Here is a 16640-nt window from a genome sequence, read left to right on the forward strand (position 1 = left end):
CACCCTACTCTCTAGGGGAAAAAAGGTACCTGATAGCTGTTACTATTTAGTCACTTTCCACTTACTAAAAACTTTTACTTTGGCTAGAATTCAAGCATATTTTAGATTTGTGTGCAACTCCTAAATAATCACTCTGGCAGCTTCAAGCAAGGGTAGATTTTTATTTATAGAGGGAAAGGGGAGACTCAAATTAGTTACTTTGACGTTCAAAAGAGATATCCAGAAAAAGAGCAAGGCACTTCAAGTTGAGCATAGTATGAACTAATAATCTAGCGGAGAGTTTTGTGAAGGTCAGCAATCATTGTCTTCTATAAATAGCTGCAAAGTCTGTGAAAGCAGTGCAGTAATATTTCAGCCACCGCCTTCTCCCCACAGCAGTATGCTGGATGTCCAAAACCATTTCACAACAGTGTCAGAGAGCAAGACATGAATATAGATGAAAAACATCAAGCGTGCAAACTTTTACATGTAACTTCTCTTGGATTTGCACTTCAGTGCAGGTCCCCTAGAATACAGTTTGCATATAGCTTTTACCTCAGAGTGAAAGCTTCAGTGACTGTGACTGAAATGAGTACGCTGAAGGTACAGTAATCTACTTTGCATCAGCAGATATGTTCTGTGTTTAATTACCGTTTTCATTTTACATACTTACAAAAAAAGCCAACTGAGACAAAAATTTGTTAGAAAGCCAGCTTCAACAGTTTTCTAAACTATTTGAGGGCTGATAACTCCAGACAATACTTGATGTTAATCCATTGTTTTCTTGTCTAGTATACTCGGGAAGCGAATATTCTATAACTTTGTGCAACTGATTGCGAATGCTGTGGCTTAAAAACTGGTGCCTGCCGGGGTCACCAATCAGCACTTCAGTCTGCTGTATCCTGATGCATTTCCTCAGCCAGTGATGCAGACCATCAGCAAGTTGTTCATCATAAAACATATCTCCTAGAACAATGAGGTCCCAGTTGCCAGCCTCTGAATTAATGATGTTCTTAATGGTGATGGGGAAGGGATTCAGGTGGTTCAGTTCACAGTTCAAGATCATTGCCACTCCTGCAACTGAAGAAAAGTCAAATGAAAGTTATGTTTTAGGATTCTGCCATTCAGCCCCCCTACAGATTTCCTTGACACATCTTTCAATTTCATCAAATATTTTTGTTTATCCTATCTAGGGACTTCCACAGTTTTCATTATAGGTCAAAATCTAGCATAAAGTGATGGAATTTTATCCTCATTGTACCAAGACACAGGAAAAAAACTGTTCCTGGAATGGATACCAATAGAAACCAATCATGGATTCAGACCAGAATACTGCCTTAATCTATGGATATACTTCCTAACCAATGAGCAATTTAATTATAAATAAACTGAATTCATAAGTCAATTAAGGGAAAACAAAGTTTGGGAAGAAAAGGCAAAATCTGGGTCCCAACATATGAAAGTGCAGGAAAATACAATAGTCCTACAGATAAGCCAACTCGCTGCCTGCTCTTGGAGTTCTCTTCCAATCCAGCTGCAATGGTGTACAGGCAGCACTTGACACAAACTGCTGTTTGCTCATTCTAAGGAGCTATGGAGACCTATTTGGTGCAGGAGAGGCTGGTACAACCCCTCTCTAATACTGGCAAAATCCATTCATCTTTTTAGCATTCTTAGAACTCTGTTTGCAACCTGAATTGTTCCCAAATGGAGCAAAGAAAAGTCCGTGTTGAATATGCTTTAGAAAGTATCTTTACACAGAGATGGAAAAAAAAGGCCTTACTAGGGTCGATGTCATTCGCAAGGACTTGTGATGCACCACTCATGACAGCAGCTATTGCTGTTGCTCCACATCCACTTCCAAGATCCAGAACCGATCGTCCTTTAACAACACGTGGATTATCTAAAATATACCTGAAAAGAAAAACTGTTAAAGCAATGAACAAGATTATGCAAATTTCTGTTTTGCATTACACTGCATAAGAGTTCTTGTCATAAGTGTAATGAAGCATAGTATCTTAACACTATTCCATGTGTGCAGCTGGTACATACCTCCTTATTTGTCTCTACTGATATAAAAATCAAGAACCATCATCTTTCACCCTTACTTCTCCCCAAAATAAAAAGAAATCCAGCCAAGTAAGCCAACTTTTTACTTCAGTCAGCTCCTCTGACAGGTGAGTTTATCTAAGAAACAAACTGAAAGGTGATTAAAATGCTTGGTATCAGAAACATGAAAGTAAGGATTTGTAAAAATTAAAAGCAATCTGATGGAAGAAACATGGAAATGTATTTGCAGTGAATATGGCACCCATCAAAAGACAAGATCTGCTCATTGCCCTAAAATATTGCTTATGCAACTGCTTGGAAGAAGAGGAATTTCTCCTCTTTCTTTTTCCTGAGCCACACAGACACAGATTTGTGTTGTCTTCTGGCATAGAGAATGATGGCTGGCTCTTCATGCAGGGCTACTGGTAAGCACAGCTTTTGCAGCTGGATTCCAGTGGAGTGAACTGTAATGGAAACACTGTTTGGTGTACATGGTGAACAGATGGATGGGAATGTCTGGGCCTCGAACCAGCAGCAGGAATGGCAGAAGGAGGCCTAATATGAGTGTCAGGCGTTGATGACACCTAGACCCCAGCACATCTGTATACAGATTCCCAGGAGCCCAGACTGCGAGAGCAAAAGACAACCTACTGTCATATTAAACAGCTCAAGCCATTCAGAAACAATAGCAGGAAGGTTGAGACCAGGACTGAAAATATAAAATACTCAGATCAGAACCCCAGGAGAGGAGGACCTGACATCCTATGCCTCCTGTCCTACATGTCACCACAAGGAATCCTTGAACACGCATAGCTTGCTGCTCCCGAGTGCGTGCTTATGAATCCAAGGAGAACCTGGCTCAGTTTTAATGAAAATCACTTTCTCCTATGAGGTCTGGCGCCTAGCTTTGTTACACCGTTACCACAATGTTGCAACATTATTTACTACTTTGAAGATCGACCATGCTCTCTTTTCTGAGGGCACCCAGGCAGGACTAAGCTGTTTGGCAACACTCCCCTGAGGCCCCCAGTTTACCAGTAGCATGGTGGACAGGGGTGGGACCTCCACAGAAAGTTCTCCCTTTCCCCTTCGCGGGGCTATGCTTGGATTTGCAATGGCTTCCCAGCAGAGACTTGGGCAGAGCATGATCTGGCCTAACCACCTGAGCGGTTCTCAAGTTACAGCTAATGACTGTGGTGACTTAGGACAGCTGGAACCGACTATATCCCCTGGCATGGACACAGTGTGTTACGCTGCTGCTAGAGGCTGCTGTCTGCCATGCTGGGGTAATGAGGTGTCTTAGGTTACACTAAGAGGAATAGCTTGAAAGAGGAGACTCCTGATCTTTGGGAAATGCCACCTGTGAAACAAGCAGAGTTACAGAAGCAGCACATTTTCATGCTCCCTTTTTCTTTTTACTTTTCTGGATTATGCAGCTAATTTCTGACATTCCCAATACATCATACAACTGCATAAACAATAGGTCAATAAAGTGGTGAAATGCCAGATAATTACTATTGCTACCCAAATATCTGGGCATATGAATCATATGATAACAAAATGTAGAGATAACCTTACCTAATTTAATTACACGATGTTTAGGAGTACTCTAGTTCAACTACATGGCAGGCTAATCAGCTCACAATTTAACAGTAAGACTCATCCTTTCCTGGTCAAAAATGCCTTCCTATTTATGCTTTCTTGTAGAAAAACAGCAAAGCCCCATTTCAGATCCTTCCCTTTCATCTATATGGGGAATGTCTGACAGCTTGTTCTTTGCTGTAACAATTATGAACTTTTTCTGCTGTTCAAAGTGAGAGATTTGATTTTACAGAATAAAAGAACTCTTAACTAGTTCCTGGGAATCAAGAACATTAATGACATTTTGACAGTAAGTGGCCAAAACCAAAATGTGTCTTCTAATGTGACTAAAAGACAGCCACAATAAGGCTTGACAATAATGCTTCTGAAGTGCTAAATGAGGAGAGTGATTCAGGCTAACCAGCACTCCAAGTGCATCAGCATACACCTGCTTTTCTCAACAGACCAGACACACATGCACACTCCTATCTCCTACCAAAAAAACCCTGTGTGTTACAACAAAATAGAAATCCTCCTGTTCAAAGCGAAAATGACCAGTAGAATTAAATACCTTACTAGGTTTTGATGGCAACTGCCCAGCCCTTCAACAGCTCCAAATTCAGCCCTGTTGTCAACACTTGCATCACCACTGAAGACAATAGATTTCAACTTAAGAGCTCATACTGGTTTTGGCTGGCATAGAGTTAATTTTCTTCCTAGTAGCTGGTATAGTGCTGTGGTTTGGATTTAGTGTGAGAATAATGTTGGTAACACACACTGATGTTTGAGTTGTTGCTAAGTAGCATTTATCTTAAGTCAAGGATTTTTCAGTTTCCCATGCTCTGCCAGTGAGCAGGTGCACAAGAAGCTGGGGAGAGAGCATGGCCAGGACTGATGACCTGAACCAGCCAAAGGGATACTTTATACCATAGAACATCATTCTTGGTATATAAACTGGGACTAGTGAGCCAGGAGGGGCAGATCACTGCTTGGGCATTGGTCAGCAGGTGGTGAGCAATTGCATTGTGCATTGCTTGTTTTTTCTGGCATTTTATTTCCCTTTCTTTTTGTTATCTTCCATTACTACTATTATTTTTGTTATTATATTTTATTTTAGTTTAATTACTAAACTGTTCTTATCTCAATCATAAGTTTTACTTTTTATTGATTCTCCTCCCTATCCCACTGGGAGGGGGAGGAGTGAGTGAGCAACTTCGTGGTGCTTAGTTGCCAGCTGGGTTAAACCATGACAGAGCCGTAAGTTTTTTCTATATACAGGAGGTGCTGATATTTCACTGCCAGCCTCCAGAGACTGCATCTCTCCTGTATAAGCAGAGTATGGATAATGTGCTCTCATACAAGACAAATACACATTGCTAGGAATCGCTACAAACAGAGCCAGGTCTGACATCCTGACCCACAGCAGACTGGACTTAACTTCAGAGATGCATGCTGCATACCTGGAGAGGGCTTGGCCTCCTGGCCAGTAAATTGCCCAGAATGGGTCCCCATAAGGCCACAGGTCAGATTTTTCCCTCCAGAACCTGCAGCGAGGGGTAAGGAGGCGCAGCCGTATCTCTGGCGTGAGGTGCCCACTGCTGGTGACCTCTGTGTTCTCCTCCAAAAACGCTCTCACCTCAGGGTCCAGAGACTTGCCAGCACTCCAGTGGCAGCAGCGCTTCCAGCACAGAGGGAGGCCTCCCCTCCTGCTCCTCCAAGCCTTGGCAAAGGTGTTCTGTCTGCCCAAGAGGAGGAGCCACTTCCAGCCGCGGAAGGCCATGTCTCCCCAAGGAGAGCTCAGAGCACAGCTTACCTAAAGGAGGTGATGAGGCAGAAAGCCTGAAACAAACTCACAGGATGTTGTTCTTCATAGTGATGGATGACAGTTCCTGAAAGGAGAACAATGCTACGTAAGTGATGTTTTTTCAGTGACTTCAAGGCTAGGCACCACCAGGGCTTTAGGAAGAGGAAGTCGACATGCTGTTGTGTGACCAGGAATGTGTGCCTTGCCCTGCCCAAAGAGCCTTTGAAGTCTGAAAGAAGTGGTATTTAAGGAAGAAGCTCTCAAAAGACCCATTCAGGAGAGCGCTATAAACATATCCAGTGAGAAACAACCAGCTGATAGAGCTAAAAATTAAACACGCAGCCATTTAACATCTCCCTCTGTCTTGAAGGTATACACACAGCAAGCCACTCCCATTTAAGATTCTTCCATTGAATCTTAAAATTTTGCAATAGGGCTCTGGAATTGCGGGGCCTATGGACATAGCAAAGGTTATCAGTAGGTTGTTTGAGAGATGCCATTAATTACAAGTTTTGTAATGGTGATGAGTCTTTTAGGAAATCATCTTTTTAAAGGGAAGCCGTTAAAGGATTACCTCAAAAGACTTTCCTCTTTCTCCCTTAGATTTGTCAGGCTGCCAGGTCCAAAATGAAAAAAAAAAAAGAAAAAATCCCCAAGAATTGATCTTAATCAGAATACTCCCAATTTGTTGCATTTCAGTCTGCATTTTAGAGAATCGATTAGTCTTATGGTGCAATTGTCTCATGGATGCTTGCAGCTGTAGAAGAGAGCAGACCTCCATCATTGTAGCCCACTTCCCATGAGAAACTATGTAAATGTCTCCAAGATGTTTCAAGAGAGAAACTGAACTCAACACATTTTAAAAAATAATTTTTAAAAGGTGAGACATTCAGACTGGATGAGCTCACATTCAAAGGCCTTCTGACACTACTCGAGGCCAGTTTTCAGGTCACAAGCAGTGAAGAAAAGGAGAATGAAAGATTGGTACATCAGAGGTTTGACTCATTTAAGAATCAGGAGAACGGAGAGTGGAGAGCCAGAGCATTCAGCTGAGAGGTGAAGGAAGAACCTCTCAGCACTTCATCACCATATTCTCCTCACCCACCATCTCTTGCGGCCCCTGAGTCTTTCTTACACTGATGCTGCATGTGTACTTATTGAGAGTTAGCCTGAAGAGAAAGCAACTGTTTTTCTGCCTTCCTGGTCAGATCTCCTCCTTCATTCATCCTTTAATTCGTATCTTTTTTCCTTCCTTGTCTTGCTCCCTAATTTCTTTTCAATAACTCTGACTTACTTGATTCACAGCACACATTTGAACCTCCCCCTAAACTGATGACCAGAGAAGGATTTAAAGACTTCTACAACAGCAAGACTGCAAGTACAAAGAGACACAAGAGAAACTGCACTATTTGGGGATTGTTTTCTTTCTTCCACACTGGTTTTCATGAAAAAGCAGAATGATGCATGAAGAAAATCAACTTCAGCCCACCCCTGCCACTTTTTGACAACAGAATAATTGTGGCCAGCTTCGCCATCTAGAGTTGTGCAGGTTTGTCCTTAAAAAAGCTAGACAAAGAGACAACAGGAAAAATATGCTAATAAAACTCTATTTCATGCCTTTGGTTTCTCTTTATTTGTCTCTATTTTTAGTAGAAGTGGCATTTTTGTTGTGTGCTGGCCTCTGCTTCAGGTACGGGGTTTAATTTGGTCACTTACTAAAATGTTAAACTGTGAACTTCCCTCCAGTAGCACTTTGCTATTTAGACTAATAGTCCAGTTAAGTCTTTGTTTAAATCATTGGCTAAAGGCTTTGTATTTTTATTACAAATAAATACACATGACTGAACATTTTGCATTTTTCCACATTTGAGAATGCCATTCAGCAGAGTCCATGTAATTAATGAATGTAATTAACAAATGCCTTCCTTCCCGAAGGCAGAGCTATATAATCCTCATCTGCCTAAGGGAAGCATGAACTGAAATCAATCAGAAGCAGAAATCTTATCAGCTAATGCTGTATGCTGGTTTTTCCCCATGAATTGCTGCAAATTAGTAGGGCTGATATTCAGTAGCATGTATTTTGCATCGCCTGTCATGATGGTTACTCTTTTTAAATGAATTGTTGGTAGAGGAGTATCTGCCATGAGCTCTGTGCTCAAAATGCCAAACCAAGCTTAAGCATTTAGTGCAGGAAGGCGTCAGCATAGGTATCACCGCGTTTGACACTGCCGGCCCTCCCATCTTACCGGGAATCAGTGGGCGAGCAGAACTTGGAAAAGGGGACAAAACAAAGCAAAATCCAACAAAAACAAACACCAACAAAAAAAAACGATTCCTGAGCAATTTAAGGGGGGGGGGGGGGGCGTTTTTTGAAAGCAGCAGGTGCCTTTCAAAGCATAACCACGCCGACCCCACGCTTCCCATCGGAGGAATCAGACCTCTCCGAGGCCAAAGGCCGCCCGCTTCAGCCAGGGAGGAAAATACCGCGCCGCCACCCAGCCCTGCGGCCAAGAGCCACCCAGCCCCGGGCCACCGGGGCAGACACCGCTTCCACCCCGACGTTCCCAGCTTGTCACCCCGGGCCGCGCACCCCTCTGCAAAGCGGCCGCCAGCCTCCGAGGGGCGCGGACGGCCCCAGCGGCGCGGCGGCAAGGGCTGGGCCCAGGGCCAGGCCAGCACCGGGGCCCGGGCCGCGCCGCCGGGCCGGGCCTGTCCGTGCCGCCCACACCCGCCCCCCGCCGGGGCGGGACCGGGGCCGGGGAGCGCCCGGCCCACACCTACCTGCTCCCGGCCGCCGCCGCCGCCCCGCTCCGCCCCGCTGCGCCGGGGCCGGGCCGGGCCGGGCCGAGGAGGACCGGGATCCCCGCCCGCCCTTAAAGCGGCAGCGCCGCGGAGCCTCCGGCCCGGGCCCGGTGCCGGCAGCTTCGTCCCCGAACCCTTCGCTGGTGCTTGGGGCTGGTTTGTCCCGTACCGCAGCGGTTCGGGGCAGCGGCCTGGGCCTGCCCCTCTCTAAGCTCAGGCCACTGATCCGGGTCCCGTGCTTGGTTTGTTCCTGCTTCATGTAAAATACTTTTTAAATGTTTTGCATCCATGCAGACTAGCTCTGTATTTTAAAACGTCAATAAAAATCCACATGGGAAAAGGAGTAATAGCACGTATCCAAATTTGACAGCAGTGAAAATGAGGTGGTCATTTTTTTCTTCCTTTGCACATCAGATCAAGGCTGCTATCAAGTCTGGTATGGCCTAAACAAGGTTTCCGAATCTTATGAAACAGCAACAACTATGGAAGGTACTGGCCACGAAAAGGCCATCCATCCATCCATCCATCCATCCATCCATCCATCCATCCATCCATCGCCGGGTCTGTTCCTCAGGCAAGCCAAACCTCTGCTTTCCCCTCTCCATGTTTCTTTCCCTCATGCGCCATCTATCCTTTTAATATTTCTGCTGCTCTAAAGATCCCTTCGTTTCTCTCCTCCCCACACCCCCTCCCCCTGGACAGGAGGGAGGGGTCTTCCCTGAAAGCACTATTTTGTTGTTACTCTGGAGGGCACACCTCTGCTGCAGGGAAGCACCCGACAACCGACTAACAGTGGTGTTTCCTCTGAGGCCACAAAGTTCATTTTCATTAGGCAGCGACTGCGACTTTTCCGTGGCTGGACAAGGAACCAAACTCTCCTGCATCTCCCCCCTTCCCCAGCTGCTGTCCTCCACAGAGAGATTCCCCCGGCAGGGGCTCGCCTCCTGCCCAGGGCCAGGGCCGGGGCCAGGGCCAAGCCCCTCCTGAGGGTGCAGCAAGGCCAGGCCAGGGCTGGAGACAGTTCCTGGGTTTTCTGCTGGCTGCTCCGCTGCTGCAATCCCGTGGCTGTCCTTCTGCAGGGCTGGTTTTGCTGCGTTGCTTAGCTGGCTCCCGCCAAGGCAGGCTGGGGAGGCACCTGCAGCTCTCCAGCTGCTCCCACCAGGTCTCTGCCCCATCTCCAGTCCTATCTGCCAGGATTTAGGGAATACAAAGAGCTTCTGACAAGACTTGACAAATGTGGTTTTCTCTAGCTTCTCTATGGGACAAAGTGTCCCATATTTCACACACTGTGTTTTGAAAACACTTTTGTGCATTGCCTGAGGTGGTGATCGTTAAATCCTGCAGCACTTAGATTGACAGGTTTTTGAAAATAAATGGTGATTGCACAGCCTAAATCTGGATCTGCCATATCTCTGAGATTATGAGGCCATCTAGTGACCTGATGACTTAGTACAATTAAAATGTGCTCTCCGGGTTATAAAGCCAGACCTTTCCTTTAAACGTGGGTGATCCCCAGTGTTCCAAGAGAAGGTGGCCCCTCTGTGCTGAGCTGCGGAGACACCAGGATAGAGGTGATGCACAGGGAGGAGGTCATGACCCGGACAGAAGCTGGTGGCCACCTGCCACATGAAGGAGCCTGAAGTCCACACACACATTAAGCTGTAGGGATACTTGCATGCCTTTTACTCTTGTAAAGCAGGACTCACAGTCTTTTTAGAAGTGATCCCCCGAATTTATATGAAGGTATGGACCTTTGTGATTTAAGCTCAGGAAGGACATTATTTCCTGAAGCCCTTAGGGGAACTATGAAGTTACAAAGGTCTTGAGTCTTTCAGCAGCTCTTGCTGGTCCTCTCCAAGGTGGGAGACACTGAAAACACTCATAATAACCCAAACTGTGCATGAAATATTCAATTCAGGACACAGGTCTTTATGCCCTCTAGATATTTACCACCATGCTAGGAATAGAGAACTCAGTAATGTAACAAGAAAATCATAATCAGCATCAACTCAGGATGCCATGTGGTAACAACTTCAAGCATACCTGACAGGTGATGATATACCTTTACCTTGTGCATTTTATTTTATGCCTGAGAAAGTTCTCAGAGAAATCTTACAGGAAAGCTTTTACACTTCGATATTCAGCCTCCTTGACTGGGTATTTTAACTAGTGATTTCTCAGGTCTAGTTTTTCTGAACTCCTGGTATATGATATTACTCGATATCTATGTGAATCTCAGTTACTAAGTCACTGCTGTCTAATATAGACCAACATCACTCTGAAGCAGTTAAAAGAAATGTTCCATGGCTGCTCCCAGGTTAGAGCTTGCTTAGGTGAATAAGGAGGGGTGAAGTCCTTGCTTCCCAGTAATGCTGGCTGGGATGTTAAAAACAGAAATCCATTCTTTCTTATTTAACTACAAATATTTAGTTATTATTGCATAGAGTCTTAGCATGACATAAGAAAGCTCTGATACAATGATAGCTGTCAACCCTCTTGTGAAAGTCTAGGTGAACCATTTAGACTCTCAGGACATGCTTTGTGCTGATTACTTCAGCAAAGTATCAAAGACTACCCCATGAGAAAAAAATGTTTCATTTCCAAAGGCTTTTCGCTTTAGATGGTGACATCTTGAGAATTTCTGCTGCTCGAATATATGGTATACTGTGCAGCCAACTACCATAACTGTGCTGGAATTTGCTCTGACAACAAGGACGTCTTTGATCACAACATAACATCGATTTGGCATAACATGGAGGAGCACAACACTTGCAAAATGCAGCTGTAGAGTAGCACACGAGGGACTCCTGCATGTCCAAGGGAATTAGTGGATTACTGGCTGATGATGCAACTTCCCAAGTCTTGGGGGAAATCTTGAGCCAATTAACAACAAAGAAACAGGCCTGCACAAGGACAGAAAGAAACAGAATGCAGAGAGGAGCTACCTTTGCATTAACCAGCCCACGACTCGGGAATCTTTAGGGGTACAGATGTTAAACTCAAAGGAAAGCAGGCCTGCAATTTGGCAGACAGGTGATCACCCCAGTTCACTCCATCTCTTCTAGCTGTTACAGCCCAAATTTCCAGACCTCTTTTTTTGCAAGGCCAACTCCCACAGTTTGCTGCAGGGATAAGACCTTGGTGCAATTTCACAGAAGGGAAGATGGATGGATTCAGAGCACTGCTGATGTTAAAAAGCATCCCAACAACTCAGTATCACAGTCAGGGGTTTTGCACATAAGGATCAATTTGTGGCTGCCCAGAGGCTGTGGAAGCGTCATTATCAAAATGTAACTGGCACATTAGCTAGTAGCTAAAGTAAAATTGAAGATGAGAACTCTGGCTAGGTGAGGGAGAGGCAATTCAATTATTCTGTTGTGCCTTCAGCTACAATCCACGCCTACTCATTTCAGAATCACAGCACATCTTTTGCAGTTGAAAAATAAATATCCTAACATAACAAAAATCGCACATTACTTGTAATGTGTCCCAAAAGCATTAGATATATTTTTCACAGGTTTACCTTTCCCTGCTGCCTTGCCAGCTACATTAGGTCAGGAGCAGGAAGGAGCAGCAGCTGGCAGAGATGTAGGCATCAAGTTCTTTCTGGCAGTGAATGCAAGAAGGGGAATATGTAAGGTGCAGCTTTTTTTTTTTTTTTTTTTGGGGGGGGGGGGGGGGCTTGGGGGCAGGGGAGAAGTGATGAAATGAAAAGCTTTATTAATCTGACCCTTGTGCCACTGCAGATTCAGTCTTTCTGACACAAGGAGTCTCTCCAAGATCCTTTATGGTAAAACCAAGAAGTTGAAAGTTATTATCTCTGAGTTCATTCTTGATTTTGTCTTTTGTCCACGTGTGTGATTAAAGCATGGTTGGCCTTAGCTGGCTGCTTGTGTTCACACCCAGTCAGACATGGGAGCATTTTTGGAGCATAGATGAAGACTGGAAAGACACACTGAGTCAGATGGTTTGTGCTTCTCTTTGGTGTATAGTCTGGATGTTTGTTTTGTTGTTAAAACTAGAGGGTACATATTTTCAAGCCCTGTTTTGGAACAGTTGAAGTCTGTTTGAACAAGTAGGACTTTGGCTCCCACATATCTCTTACAGTAATAACACAGGCTCCCCAGTTTCAGGTCCCAGAGATACTTTGTCACAATCGGCTGGCATAAGTGAAGCCTCATTGTGGAGGAAAATAGGACAGAAAGCAGTCCAGCCTGATGAACGTACTTGTCACTAACAAACATGTCCAGAGATGTGTCCTGTAAAAACAGGTGCTTTGGTGGTTTTAGTTGCACAGAAAGAAGATTGCAGCACAGGCAGTAACTAAGAGGAATCAGCCACCACACTGGCACAGCCACTTCTGGTGATACAGCTACCTGTATTAGTACACTGAAAGAGGTGGTGGTGGGCTGTTTGCAGTGGGCTTTGTTCATAGCTCCCTTTGGTCTTACCCAAACTAAACTATTCCTATTGAACTTTTTGTACTGTTGTGATGATACTGTGGTCATCTGTAACAGCTTTCTGGATGTCGGTGTCCTATCTCGGGTGGCCAGGGGTCTGGGATCACTGCAGTCCGCAGGAAGCTTTTGGGTATCCCCAAGGTCTGGGCCAGCTCCTGAGCCAGCCCAAGCTGGGACACAGATGCAGTGGGGAAGAAAGAAAAACTGTAAATAGAGCTGAGCAAAGGCTGCACCTGGTGTCACAGCATTTGTTTGAGGTTTTTGTTGTTGGTTGGGATTTTTTTCTGTGCTTTCCTGAAAAGCCCTGAGAGAGGAAGACAATGGAAACTGAGTAAAAATGGGCAACCGAGGAAAGGGGCTGCTTAGGCACTATGGATCCTCTCTAGTCTGGTGTCCAGACAGTCTGTAGCTGCCTAAGTTTTCCTAAATGAAACTGCAACATTCTCTATGTCCTCATCCCTCCTGACTTCCTGTGACAGGAAAATCCATCCTCTCTGCCTTCCCCACATGACTTTGTCCCACATCCCCTCCCTGTGTGATGTACTAAGGGCGATATGCAAGTCTCATGACTTCAGCACATTTGTTAGACCTTAGCTTTTCCCCAACAGGCAGAAACAGTGTCAAATAGACCAAAGCCAACATTTAGTCTGTGGCATAAGGCCATGACCACAATTTGGGGCTTTAATTCAAATGATGCTTCCCTTTGTTGCCAGGTAGGCTGGATTTAAACCTATGGCTAACTCCTTCTCTTTTCTCCAGGCAGAGCAATTGCTCCAGCTTGCTCCAAAAGTAAAGCCTGAAGACATATTACATTTGGTCATCTGATTTTAAGGATCGTGCTAACAAACACTGGTGCCAGACATAAGGTAATCAAGTCAAGTTTTCAAGGAGTTTTACCAGTTCCCAGAAGCCAGTTGATTTTGTAATTCAAATTTCTTAGTTTCCCCACCAGTACTCAGAGCCTGGCACCAGCTGAACTCTTCCTTTTGCCTTCCACATGGTAGTCTGCCAAACATTTGGCCTCTTCCAGTGACCTGGGGACAGAGGACACAATGGAGATCTGAGACAGACAAGATAGACAGGTAGTGCTTACTCTCTAGAGCTCCTAGAGGAAGCTCTTTGCCAAGGACCTGGTAACAATATGTGCCTCCTCTTTTGACTGATGTTTGCTATTGCATTTTGGGAGGGTTTCAGGGTCCTCAAGCAACTTAGTTGTGAGTCAGGGTCATGCTATGCCAGGACCTCTGCTCTTCACTATTTTGCACTAGTGTCCAGAGGGCATGGAAAACAAGTGATACAACTGCAAGGATGCCCAGGGGAATGGAAACACAGCTCCCCTGCAACACCAGCCAGCTCCCTCACGATGAACAGGCTGGAGCTCAAGTTCAATGTGACCAAGGACAGAATAGCTACTATTTATGCATGTGGACGGATGGGAAGATCACAAGGGACTGGAAAAGGACTTGATATTTGGACCTCTTATCAGTGTTCAGTGGTATCCTACAAAGTGTTAGTTCCACTGGCTTTCCCATCCATACCTATGCAACATACCCTCCAGAGGGGTGTTTGACACACCTCTTCTTTAAGATACAGGCAACTCTGTCACTTGTACATCAACAGGTTTCAAATACACACATGACTAGAGCCATGGTTGGACTCAATTGTCTTTTGAAGGTTTGAAGGTCTTTTCCAACCTTAAATGGTTTTATGATTCTCTGGAGTCTGCTTATACAACTTAAAGAGACATTAGCCCATATACAATGTCTTTGAGCATTTAAAGCTTCACTTGACTTGGTGCGTTGCACCATACACTGCAATTTCCTTCACCACAGCAGAGGGCATGGTACAGCAAAAACTGAATGGCTCCTTGGGAGCTGGCTTACTTCCAGCCAGACCTCTTACCTGCAAGGCCTGCACATGGAGCTGCTTGGATGCCTCCCTGTCACAGCCCCAGGGCTCCTAATAGTGCAGGCAGTCCCAGAAACCACCAACTTCACACCGTGTGATCTCGCATCTTGGGTTTTATCAGCTGAGGTGTCAAGCTTCACACAAGCAGCTGCATCCAGCTCGAGTGGAAGCAGCAGTGTTGCTGTGACCCTGCAGCACTGCTCTTTGGCTGCAGCACCATGAACTGGTGCTGGGGGAGACAGGGCAGGAGCATCTGCAGGAAGCCTAATTCTCAGTCTGAATAAATGGCCCAAGGATGACAGAGCAGACAGGCTCTGTCATCTTCCAAACAAGAAAGTAAGCAAATCCATGACTGAAATCGGCACACCTTGGATATATATGCTGGGTGTCAGGGCCCTGAGGGCACTAATAGGTCTTACTGGCCCTCTCCACACCCTGGGGCTCCCTCAACCCTGCCCACAGCCCAGCACCCTATTTTATCACCGTGGGGCTGTCAGTTCCTGCCCCAGCAATGTCACAGCAGGGCTGGTCTCCAGCTCACCCCAGCCCTGCCCTGCCCACCCATGGGCACCACCATTCCCCCTCCCCATGGCCATCCCAGGGCTGTGTTCCCATCCTGATTCCCCTCACTGGGCCTGATCCTGGCCCGCACCCATGGGTTGACATTAGAGTCAGAGCAGCTGGCCACACTGACAGTGCCTGGGACCAGAGTGCTGCTGCTCTCTTGCCTTCACTATTTTCTGGTAACGCTGAGCATCAGGAAGCCAATGGCTCTGATTTAGCCTGGGAAACACTTTTTACTGGGATTTCCCAGTAATAGTTGCATTTCAGTCTAGAGGGAAGTGCTGAGCTAGCCCATCCACACATCAGAGACATGCTGCCACCCCCAAAGGATGTGCTTGATGGGAATAGCTGGAATTGCTCAGCATGGATCCTGGCTTAAATAAATTGTGGCTATTGGTTTGCAAGGAAGTCGCTAAGAAACATGATTCTCAAGAAGTAAACTGCTTTGATCTCTGTCCTTCTGTTCAATGTGAGCTCAGAGCTGATTTCCAGTAAAGCATGAGTTCAGTAAGCTAATGCAGAAAATTTACAATCTAGCTGTCATCAGTAGTAAGTCTCCTAAGCAGCAAGTACTTCAAGGTGATGTGCTGTTACCAGCCTGAAGAATAAGTGGCACAGAGATATGGCTAAACCTATGGACATATATCTTTAGTTTTCTGCTAAAAACACTACTAGGGAAATTGAAACAGACCCTTTAGTGCTTTGATTAGCAAGAACTGCTTTTAGATTCATAAAGCAACATCACTGCAATGATGTGAACACGTATTGGAGCACGCAGAAAAGCAGCAGTCCTTGCTAAATGACAAAACAATTCACAATGCATATTTATTGCAGGAAATGCTTTTCATCTGTCCTTGATCTCATGTTGTATATTGGCTATGGATTCGGTGGATTTGGGTTTCTTTAGCATGCCCTTGGGCTTTCAAGTGTGCTAGGATGCATTGTAATGTAGATGCGGGGTGTCTGGCACTTCTTACTGAATAAGGCTTCAAAGGGAAGTTGGGAAATTGAAATCAGGGAAGTTGAAATCAGACTCTAATTACATTTGTACAGAGGCCAAAGGCATTTTGACAAAGAGCTTACCTGCTGTTCATGGACAGATTTCATTCAGAGCACATGATGATGTAGGTTTTGTTCATGCTCCCACTGGTATCATCAGACATGGGACTGCCTAATTTTTGGAAACTGAGATAAAGGAAAATATTTGTGACTAGGCTTTGAACACAACGCCATTACTCAGGTAGATGTGACAGCATGAGTGCTTCTCCTCTGGAAGCCTTCCCAGTGCCAGAGATGAGCTAACTGAGAGCACAGACCACTGGCACAGCTCTGCCACCCGCCACCGCAGACAATACTGCTGTGGGCATGTGGGGTAGGGATCTCCTCCTGCCTTTCTCCTTGCCACAATATGTACTTATGAAGTTCTAGTGCTTTTTTTTAAAAAAAAAAGAAAAAAAGAAAAAAAGAAAAAAAAAAAAAGGCCACAGCCCCTT

General features: G+C 45.3%; 1 protein-coding gene across 1 annotated transcript; it reads right to left on the bottom strand.

Moving 5' to 3' along the window:
* Positions 1-141: 141 nt before the first annotated feature.
* ETFBKMT (electron transfer flavoprotein subunit beta lysine methyltransferase) lies at positions 142-8243 on the bottom strand. Its single transcript, XM_074902069.1, has 4 exons — positions 8195-8243; positions 5070-5498; positions 1763-1893; positions 142-1059 (listed from the first exon to the last, which is right to left on the bottom strand). Exons 2-4 carry the CDS (start codon positions 5387-5389, stop codon positions 695-697), a joined length of 816 nt encoding a protein of 271 aa, XP_074758170.1. The 5' UTR covers positions 5390-5498; positions 8195-8243; the 3' UTR covers positions 142-694.
* Positions 8244-16640: the final 8397 nt, after the last annotated feature.

This window comes from Athene noctua, chromosome 3, assembly GCF_965140245.1.
Source record: "Athene noctua chromosome 3, bAthNoc1.hap1.1, whole genome shotgun sequence".
Classification (NCBI taxonomy): Eukaryota; Metazoa; Chordata; class Aves; order Strigiformes; family Strigidae; genus Athene; species Athene noctua.